Source organism: Antrostomus carolinensis, unplaced genomic scaffold (genome assembly GCF_000700745.2).
Source record: "Antrostomus carolinensis isolate BGI_N321 unplaced genomic scaffold, ASM70074v2 scaffold19626, whole genome shotgun sequence".
Classification (NCBI taxonomy): Eukaryota; Metazoa; Chordata; class Aves; order Caprimulgiformes; family Caprimulgidae; genus Antrostomus; species Antrostomus carolinensis.
The window spans coordinates 16,977-28,074 of NW_010320000.1; the positions used below are offsets into that span (position 1 = coordinate 16,977).

General features: G+C 41.0%; 1 protein-coding gene across 1 annotated transcript in view; it reads right to left on the reverse strand.

Annotated features, from left to right (window-relative positions):
* The window catches only part of LOC104526114 (beta-secretase 2-like), a gene marked incomplete at its 3' end in the record, with an annotated part of 26,550 nt that extends 16,546 nt beyond the window's left edge, over positions 1-10,004 (reverse strand). The window contains exon 1 of the mRNA XM_010169479.2: positions 9,920-10,004. Coding sequence (XP_010167781.2) covers positions 9,920-10,004 — 85 coding nt within the window. The remainder of the gene's footprint in view (positions 1-9,919) is intronic.
* Between the last annotated feature and the right edge of the window lie 1,094 nt (positions 10,005-11,098).

The following is an 11,098-nucleotide window of genomic DNA, read 5'->3' on the forward strand; positions in this document are numbered from 1 at the left end:
ACACTGGGGACACAGAGTAAGGTGATTTATTGCAGCATGAAAACTTGGCCAAACCAGGAGGTCAAGTATATCACCACAGGTAATTCCTGGTTCCGCAACAGCAGAAGTTTGTTACAGAAACTGTGGTGTGCTTGTAGGTTGTGGAGTAAGAAGTAGCAAACGGAGTCTCTTCAGGGCAGCAGCAGATCTAGCCTACCAGAGCATGTTTGGCCTTCGCTGTCATTCCCCTCACCACACTCCTGGCTGCTGTCAGGACCTGGGATTTGACCCCATACCTATACTACCTTTTCATTCACTCTCTCCCCAGCCATCTAAATCACTCAGCTATCCCTGGACACTCTCATACCTGCACTGGGCCCAGCAGAAGACCAAGAGTCTTTTGCCCTCAATCTTTTCATGATCTGCACTGCTACACTCAGAGGAATACTTTATTATTTTTTTTTTCCCTCTCTCTGAAAAGCAATAAACTCTTTCTTTGCCAGAAGATTACAAAGTACTATCTGGATTAGCCAATCTCTCCGTGCTTAAGAGCACTGTATGCTTTTGTAGTTGAGATCTGTATTAAAAACACAGATGCTAAAATGACTGATTGCTCTAAAGTATAAACTTGCTAAACTAAATTGTGAGTTAAAATATGAGCATCTGACTCCAGAGCTGATGAACAGCCATTTTGAAGAGAAATATTACAGGAAGTGCTTTATATATATTACCATTTTGACAATAAGGGAAGGCTATTATGGTTTAAAGACAAAAAAAAATAGTCAGCCAATCAATCCTGGTAACAAAACAAAATATCTATTCTTCATTTCTGCACTTTCCTTTCTGCCAATGCCTTTGCTTCCCTAAACATTAGCATTCTTTCTGCACATGCCATCTCATGTGGTATCTTATTTTTCAGGCTGAAATTTATTTCTGCGTCTAGATTTATCATACAACGCATCTATCCTATTCATGCTATATGAACATGCTTTGCTGTTGAACATGAGCTATTACTTGCTTATCTTAGAGTTGTGTGAATCGTAGCAATTTTGTTTCATTGCCTTTTCAGAAAAGATTAACCTTTTTTTCCTCTTTTTTTTTCCCCCCACCCTCTCCAGATATTAGTCTCTCTTCCATATCATATCCTATAGCTGACAAAAAAAATAGATGTACAAAATCTGGACCAGTTAGAGAAAAAGTTCAGTAATAACAATAATCTAGAGGTCTAGAAAAATCTCACCTGTAAATAACTGAAAGGCTTGAACAGGTTAGGGAAGACTGAGGAAAACTGTATAAGCCTTTTAACAGACACACGGTTGCCACAGAGACCCCCTGGGAGTCATACCTCTCCAAAGAAATGGGTTACATGTAGGCCAACTGATACCTTCATCCACCTTTCCCAGTGTAGCCGGCAACACACGTTAACATCAAGTAGTCTGTTCTTTAGCTCTTACTAAAGCAGCAAGGCATCCAAGTGCTCACAAATCTGAGTGTGGGAAATCTATATATTTTCTGTATTTATACTGAACATGTTCTTGAACTGAAAGATTAATGAGTGCCTAGATAAACAGAAGATTAAAAAAACCCCACAAACGCACCCCGAGACATCAGCTATTTGCACGTAAGTGCACGCAGAGCTCTTGTGAAATCTGAAAGCATGGTTCCACCTGTTAGTAGGTGTATAGGAATTAAATAAAACAATTTTCTGCTAATTGTTTGTTTTCTCATCTCTGTACTGATGAGACAGGGAGACTGTAAGCTGAATGCCACTGGGACCAACTCTCACATACAATCGCAGAATTGTTTTGGTTGGAAAAGACCTGTAAGATTGAGTCCAACAGTAAACCTAACACTGCCAAGTCCACCACTAAACCATGTACCTAAGGTCCACATCTACACTTAAACACATCTCATGTCTAACTGCAAGACTCATGACGAATCCCAGTGCCCACAGTGTCTCTTTGTTTAGAGACGGGCTATGTCTAAGCTCTGTGCTACATCTAGATTTGTAAGCATCTCATCCAGAGCTCATTCCTTCATCCCTAGAGAACGTGGTGGCCAAAGGTGTTGGAGAGACAGCTATTAATTCAATAATTCAACAGCTAAAAAGAAACTGAATAAACTCCTGAAGTCTGTCTCTACCACCAGCCTGACTCTTGGAGATATGTTCATGACTGCCACTACCGGTTTCATCGTCACCTTCTCAACATCAATCTCTTTCTTTCTTTGAAACCCCCAGGCATAGCCATTGCAGAGTGGACCTGCTGGGGACTGCTTGGCAGGATTTTGAACTCTTCAGAGCAATGGCCAGCCACATCAGATGGCTACGAGTCCATGGAGCTATGGGTGCTGTAGGAGGACCTCAGGAGATGGACAGCTTCTACCTCCATAGTAAACAGGAAGACAGCAGAGGTGGGCAAAGAGCTGCACAACTGTATTTCATGATACAGGGGAACAGACACCACTAGCCAGCAAAAAAGGGGTTTGCTGTCCTCAGACAGCTCCCTCAGCAAGCCTCCATGCACTTGTACCCTTGCACTTAACCACAGCCTGTCTTGCTTAATTCCTGAAGAAAACCACTGTCAAATTATTTCAGCTGACCTGAAGCTAAACTTTCTCTGTAAGAAAAGACAACCACCTCACTGAAAAACAACAAGCCATCCATCTCAAGTATCTTAGGTTAAATGTCTGCTATGTCTGTTCTGGTTACTAGTACTGCATGATACTTCTAAAATACATAGTCTTAAGTCAAACAATTTTAGTGGGTTTTTTTTTTTTTTAGGAGAAGAAAAAAAAAAGGAGAAAGGGACTCATCATGCTAATACACTGCCTTTCAGAATACAATATCCAAGGACGGCTTTTTGCTTTGTTTTTTTCTTTTTTCTTTTTTAAAAAGGAAATGGAATCAGTAAGCCTACATTAATGTATGACACCCAGTGAATAATTACAGTTGGAAGCTGCGTACAGTCCAAAATTTCAATTTTCTGAGGCTTTTGCTCTCCAAAATTATTTTGTCAGGTCACCCTTTTCTTTATCTCTATTGTTCATTAGATTCAGAGAAACTGCTGTCCAAAAAAAGGCATTTTTAGTTCTTCTCTAGAAGAAGAAGCTTCAGAAGTCATACACTGTAAAAAACAAAAAAAGTTTGTTTTGAAACTAAAACAACGATCCTCCAACTACTGCATCTGTAAAACTGAAACGGTTTTACACATTTGCACAGAGCCAAGCTATACTAAATAAACTTAAGAAGGCTTGAACTGACTAATCTTTAAACCTTCCTCATGTTGTACAAGCTTCTACACCATGAGTCACTGCCCGTGTTTAATGTGCCATTTGGAAATAACAGAACTAATTGAGGGCCACGATTCAAACTTTAACACGGCTTATGAAGCCCAGTCCTAATGTTCTTGAGCATAGGTGAGAAGGTATCTCTAGCCTCATGAGGGCTTTTATTTTTTTGGGTAGTCTCCCTTTTGTCAAAGACACCACAGTATCCTTGCCCTGAAAGTACCCTTGCAGAAGCCTCTCAGGAGAGATCCAGTCTCGCTCCTGTATTTCTATCTCCATTAAAAGGTCTCCCTCGCACCAAAGATCTGAACTTCAATCTCAAATTTAAATAAGACCCTAGATTTCAAATTGTACTGGAGATGTGAAACCAAGTGCCAAAGCTGCTCCTGCAATATTTAAGAAGCTTTTGAAAGCAGTGATTAACTTTGAAAAGGCTACATTTTGGAGACTGGTAAAAAGAAAAAGAAGTTTGCAGGACAGCAGGGGAAAAAAAAAAAAAATAAAATCAGTGTTTTGAGAGGCTGTCTGCCAAGTCTGATCTCTTCCCTCTCCTCCCCCTGTCAACTTGCTCTTGTAGCGACACATTTCTTTTCGGATTTTTTTTTCCCCTCTTCTGTCAAGATGTTAGTTTTGGAGACAGGTGTTTGCTAACAAAGGTTTTTTCAAAGCCTGGAGAGCTGCGAGAAGGAGAGGTGAAGACAGGACACTCCTGACACATCAGGTCAATCTGTTCTGCCCAGAATGGGTTGTACCCACACAGTGGGGCTGCTCATTAGAACATCCTTCTAGCCACACTTACTGCCTCCTTTCAGCAAGGGCTTGCTTATGGTTTTTTTAGTGCTTTTCTTCAAAAAAGGACACTGAATGCTTATACATTGTTTTCCAGCTGTTCCCCTAAACCACTCTAACAAAACCAAAGTGGATAAGCATAATTATTCTTGGGTTTTCTCTCTCCATACACTGCAACAGTGAAATGGCCATCCTTCCCAAATCATGAAAGCCAATGGACATGGTTACATGGGACTCCCACCTTGCTGTTTAAGCCAAGTTCATGGCTGTGAAAGCAGCCTCTCCCTCCTGGAGGCCAGGAAACTACCAACAACGCCAAGTTCTTGCACTGGGATCCCTGGATTAGCCAAGATTGTTGGACGTGGAGAGGTAAATAAATTAGCACACACCTTGGAAAACCAACTGTGAACTCCCTGTACTTCAAGGCATGACCTCTGCTACAAAAATGCCTCAACTTGTTCTTCAGGACTGGACTTGCAGCACTGCCAGGTTTTGTTTGACCTATGAGAGCTGCTACAGTATTTCATATTGCCAAACTGGGATGTTTCAGCCTGGGGAGCTGAAAAGAGTGGTCCTTGCATTTACTTTTATGCATCCTTTAACTCCCTTGAACTACCTTGTCCCCACCTGCCATAGCAGCTCCCACCTCCATTCCTCTCTTTTTTGCCCAGAAACAGCCACAATCACATACTTTTGCACACCTACTGGGTTGCTGCTATATGGACAGCAAAGGGACGCAACTGGATGCCCCGCTGCAAGCAAGGGAAAGGAAGGAAGAGATCAGGAAAAGGAAAAAAACAAAACCAAAACCAAAACCAAATCCAGCTACGTCTAGCACAAGCACTGGAATTTGGTTATTCTGATTGTATTCCCTGCTAGAAAAGCTGTGCCACATCTCTGGTGAAAGGCAGCTGCCCACTAGTCCCTGCCGTCTTCAGCGGCCACAGGAATGTACACAGGCGGCTCCAGGTCTCAGAGCACAACCAACTCCAGTGTTTTTATTTCCCTGGTAATTAATAAAGGGAATATAACAGACAGAAGGCTTTTGCTCCCCATTCCACCTGACCTATTTAGGATATTACCAAAGAGCAGAATTTGATTGTCATCATGAGTATTTCTTGGAATTCTATAAGGGAGTTCAAAGGTACACACAAAAAGCAACTTTCCACTCCATAATACCAGGAAGGACTATTTGATACTGGGGAAAAAAGGGAAAAAAAAAAAAAAGAAAGCTGTTAAGCAATGTCACAATGATGTGTTTGTTTTATTAAAAATAAGAACAATTTTTTATTCATATTCATTCTAACATTTTTACTTATAAATTTGGCAGGGCAATTTAAAAGGCAGATTTGAGTCTCAAGTGAAATATATTATTTTTTCAAAAATATTTTTTTGAAAAGCAGCAGTGTTCCTCCCCTCGCTATTGGACTTATTTATTTCTCTCTCTGCTTCTCAAACATGCACACTTTACTCTTTACCCTGGCTAATACTGTAGAGGCAGCAGCTCTGGGAAATGAACTAGCTTCGCCTGTGGCTCATACATCATTACAATCATTAACCAAGTTCCACTATAAAAATCTTTATTACACAGGAGAACACAGAAGCATGCAGGAACACAGCTTTACTTCCAGATACCAGGTTGAGTTTGTAGGGCAGGAAGTTAAAAGACTTTTTTATGCTCTGAAGTTGATGAAGTCTGCTACTACGCACAGCAACATCACACAGCTTCCCACCACCTATTCCTCAAAATATCAACCTCTATGTAGGAGTAAGCTATCTTCTGCTTTGGCCAAGGGTTACAACCCATCATGTGATGATGGTACCTCAGGTCTTACAGCAGCCCAGGGCTCCAACATTTTACACACTACAAGGAAAGCAGCAAGTGCAGCCATGTTGCTGCCCACACCCTGGAGCTGACGGTGCTCAGGCCACTGGAACTATGGAAGTTCACTCATCAGCAACAGCAAATGTCATGCACAGCTGCTGTGGAGAATGTTTCCAAACCTACACAAAAATGTGCAGATAGTATCACTAGTATTTGGTCACTTGCCAAGAAAAGGTTAACCTGAAGGCTCAGCAGTGCAAATGAAAGTTAACTTTAGCTGGAATATGTAACACATGCCAGCATTCATGACTACAGCTGTTGATAAATTTTCTGAACTTTTTTTTCTTCCCATACATTATTTATCTCAGCAGACCAAATGCAAAAATCTGGCACTTCGGATCATGTGAAATGTTTGTGTTATCCCCTGAAGGACTTTGCATCTGTGAAGTAATGAGAAGATTATTCTGTGACAGATAAACTGAAGCACTGTGACTGCATCAGATGTTATCTTGCTACAGCACTTCTCAGACTTTTTGAAAGTGTGACCACCTTTGGACTCCTCTGTTTTACTTGCAACCTGAGAGTCATCAAGTAGAAAAACAGATGAATTAAATAAAAATCTCTTTAGCCACAGAAAAGCATCTGTACGACTGATAAATTATTTTCTGACATGTCTCTCATTTCACTCTTACCCATACCAGACACCTACTAGCCAGCACAGTGAATGAAAGCATAGGTGTCTCCATACCACACTTAAGCAGCATGGTAATACTGCCCTGAAGACCTTCCAAATTGGCATAGAGTGCTCTGACTTGAAAAGATGCTACAATTGTTAACTTCTTATGCCGCAAACAATGACAGTCAAGGTTTCCATATCAACAGGTATCATAACGGAATTTCAGAAGTAAAGTTTCCAATTAGGTAGAAAAAAGAGCAAGAAAAAACCTCCCTCATTTTTCAAAGTTGCAATTTCAAAAATAGATCCAAAGCCTGCAGTTGAAACAGACACCCTAGTATATTATTTTCTATGCCAAAACTACTGCTGTCAAAGGCAATCTTCAAAATTTACCTTCTGCTGACCTAGTGTATTTTTTCTTCCCTAATATCACAACAAATTTTCAAGGTGGCACACGCGGGACCCAACCTTCCACACGATGGCTTAGCAGGTAAGCCTTTTGCTTCTGTAGAAGCCCCAAAGGGCTGATCTTCTCTGGTATGAAGCTTCCTACAGTAGCAAAGCAAGAAACAGAGCGAGCCTGGGTGGGTGAGAAAATTCTTACATCTGGCCTTGATGTGAGCCTGAGCACCAGGCTCCAATGCACTCATCTGTGGACCACTCTCGCAGGCAGATCCATAAGCAAATATCAAGGAATTATCTGAGATGCAGCTGCCAAAATGAGCCCATTACTTGTTCCCCGTCAAATGGCAAGAGCTGGCCTTTAATGCAAGAAGGCTTAAGATCCCTCCTCAAGTTCAGGGGTGACTCTCAGTTCTTGAGTTGTTGGGTTTTTTCCTTTAAAAAAAAATTAAAGGGAAAAAGTAGTGCTATCAAGCAGTTTTAGATCCCTAGGAATGGTTTCATTTGTGCCTTTAAGAAGGAGAAGCTTACCAAGTGTTACTGCAGTGTTAATAACTTTCCTCTTTTAAAATAAAACTGGACTAGCAATGACTTGGAGACAAGCATTTTCCCTAAACACATGCAGTCTAGCTTAACAGCAGTATTTCCTAGTAAGTGTGACAAAAATAAACTCACCGTAAAGCTAAATAAAACCAACTAATTTTAGTACTCACAAGCTGAGCAAAGAGGACAAATTTACAAGTAATTTATTTTTTGAAATTTCCAAATATTAGTAACCAGTGGTGAGGGGAAAAAAGGATTATAGAGTGCAATTACTGTCTTAACAGATTCCCTTCAGAAAAGCCTTTTAATTATGACACATTAATTGTATTCAATGAATTGTAATTTTCACTCAAATAAGATTTTTTCCCCAACTAGCTTATTTTCCTCAAATTCCCCCTCCACCATATCCCACAGGTTTTATCTACTTGAGGAGGATTCTTAAAGAAATGAAATGAAAGTCTAGAACATCTGACCCCCACTGCCCTCCCCATAAAATACTCTTAAACATAAAATGGCAGTGAGAACAGAAGGAGGGACAGGCAAAAGGAAGAATGAGGGAACAACTCTGAGGGAAGGGGGGGGAAGGTATTTTTTTATCCCCCTTTGGCAAAAGAGGGAGCAAACGCTGACTCTGAAACAAGGCTTTCTGAAGGCACGAGACTTGACTTTGCTACGTGGCTGCTCTTGGGAGAGTGCGGCCAAAAGCCCATCAGGCAGCTGTGCCCGGAGGAAGCCCACTGAAAAGGCTGGGCACCAGCAGGTTCAGTGGTCAAACTTTCATCCCAAGGGGAAGAAGTTTATCAAGGTCCTCGGGGGGTTCTGGGCTGCTGCAGCCTTTGCTGTGCAGAGCATGCAGCCGCTGCTGTAGCCTTTGCTGTGCAGAGCATGCAGCCGCTGCTGCAGCCAAACTCAAACTCACAGTTAATGCAGACATGCTCGAGCTACCTCAGGTGCTGCCAGCAGTAAGAGAGCTCACTGTATGTTTCAGAGCCACCTGGAAAAGCACAGTAGATTGCTCATGTGGAAGTGCCCGTTGTCACAACTTGACTGCGACCAACCCTAGTTGGTTTCTACTACCTCAGTTATTTAACGCCACAATCCAATTGCACAGGTGGCTGCGATGTAGACGTAAAGAAGAGGAGACAGATATTCAACTAACTTGTTATCTTCAAAATAAGGGAGTCAAGACGCAAAAAAATTTAAAACAAAATCTATTTTAGTCCTGGGCTATTTCAAGTGCTTTGAAGGTCACTGAACTAACAGATACCAATTAAAGTGCAATTTTTTTTATTTTAACAGTAGCCTGGTATCTGTAGAACACATACTGCATTTGCTTCACAAACTCAGATCTACATAGCAAAACCAGGTTGAAAAGCAGCAAGATGTATTACAGCCCCATCAGTGGCAGGAAAAAACACTTCCTTTTTCTGAGGTAGCTGAGTGCTGCCTCCTTTACTTTTGAAGATCTGATCTCAGGTCCTAATCTGGGCAGAAATAGGAACAAGAAATTCCTTCACTTACTTACGCAAATTATGATTAAATGTGTATTTTACAGCCAGTAAGAAAAGGGAGAGAGGGATGTCTGATTCATACTGGAGATGCACATGTGCAAGTGTATGCCATTGTATCAGTTTCCTTTTTCAAATGTAGCAATACTTGACAATGACCCAATAACATTTCAGGTCAGTCTCTCTTCACCTACAGTAAGTGAGAAATTTTCAAAGATAATAAAATGTGGAGGCAATGTAGTAGCTAACGTGTCCCCAAAGACTCGAAGTCATAAGTGCCCTTCACAAAAATAAAGACCCCTGCAGGGTGTAGTAGTTTTTAAATCTGTCTTGCCAGACACCATTCCTAGAGCTCACAGCCCTCTTGTTAGAGGAGGGGGGAAAAAAAAAGAAAAAAAGAAAAAAAAAATTCCTTCATTAATACTCACAAACATAGGGGAATTTCACATAGGCCTTCTTTTGTTCTCTGTTTGTTTTCATCTCATTTCTACTCCAAATCCCAACTAATTTACTCCTTAATAACAGACAAAATATTTATTAGATCACTGATCTAGTGGAAGATGTCCCTGCTGATGGCAGGGGGGTTGGAACTAGATGATCTTTAAGGTCCCTTCCAATCCTAACCATTCTATGATTCTATTTGCTCACCCTGTATTTTCCTCTTTCCAAACTTAACTGATGCTTTTCCCTTGATGGGGAATGAAATCCAAGGAGTGGTACAAAGTGTAAACCTGGACACCTATTGACACCACCCCTGCTCCTCTAAACAGATCTTCTGCCCTGACCCACCAGGAACCAAATACACAATTGCTACAATCTGCAACCCTAGATAGAAAAGTTCCCATCATTTATCTGAAGGATTGAAAGCACCTTTAAAGGAGTAGTTGGTGGGGCTCCAATCCAACTGACCCTGGGTGAGGAGCGCATCCTGAGGAACGACCACAATGAACCTCTTCCATTCAGTGTCACTCTGTGCATAGACATGGCAGGCCATTGCAGCCCACTTACAAACACAGCAAGGCAAAGCCTCGCTACAAAACACTACCTGTGCTTATACTCTACTCAGGGCAGGTGCATTGTAATTAATACTTGTGTTTTGGGTTATTTTTGTAGTACAAGCTCCACTACCTCCATGCAGTTCCTTTTGTGAAGGCTAATTTTGTATAGAAGGAGGTGACAGAATGATAATTTACAAAGGCGGGGACTTTTCTGTCAACCCAAATCTGGTATGCTTGTTTGCTTTGTCTTTGGTCAAAAATACAGCACACCTCACTGCACCACAGTACACCACTGTATTAGGCCTGTCTTATGACTTTCGGGTCCTTGTCCTTTTTATTCTGCAGGCATCCAACAACAATATCCAAAATCTACCCAACTTATCATTTAACAACAGGAATATTCTGCATTTCAATAATACTTCCATTGGAGGGATCTGGAGGAATACTGAAGCTGCCACCTCAAAACACTCCGATAACACTACATCAATAGTCTTTGCTCCTCAATTCTTCCTTTTTTCAGCTTTCATAAAGAGCTCAAAAATAAACACAAAAGACCCACATAATTATTTTTTAAAAAAGAAAGAAAGAAAGAGAGACTTGAGTCAGAACTTGCCTTCTGGTATTTGAACCTGGAAGGATCAAATTTTCAAAACTTCTTGTATCTAGACATACGGTAAATTCCTTTTCAGCAAAATTAAGAAAGCAGAGCTTAGCTTCTTAGGGAATAGCACAGCTTCAGAAATCAGGCCCTTATCACCTAATATAGCAAGACTAGTGAAGTGATGAAACTATGCGAGCAGTTGAATTTTTCCTCACTATCTTCATTCCTTCCAACCCTCAGGAAATAAGAGCTACCAACAATTAAGGAAGAATGGCTACATGTTCAGAACTTGCTAATGTGTGTGTTCATCACCTTCGAAATATCAAGCTATACAACAGTCCATGACACACCTGAGATGTTTAATACATATTTTTCTTTATCCTTCTTTTCTTTAATAGTTGGAAGAAATTGAAGGAAAGAACCTCCCACCAATTCCATGGAAACTGGAGTCTGTGTTTCAAAGTGAAGGCCATTAGACCAAACATTCAC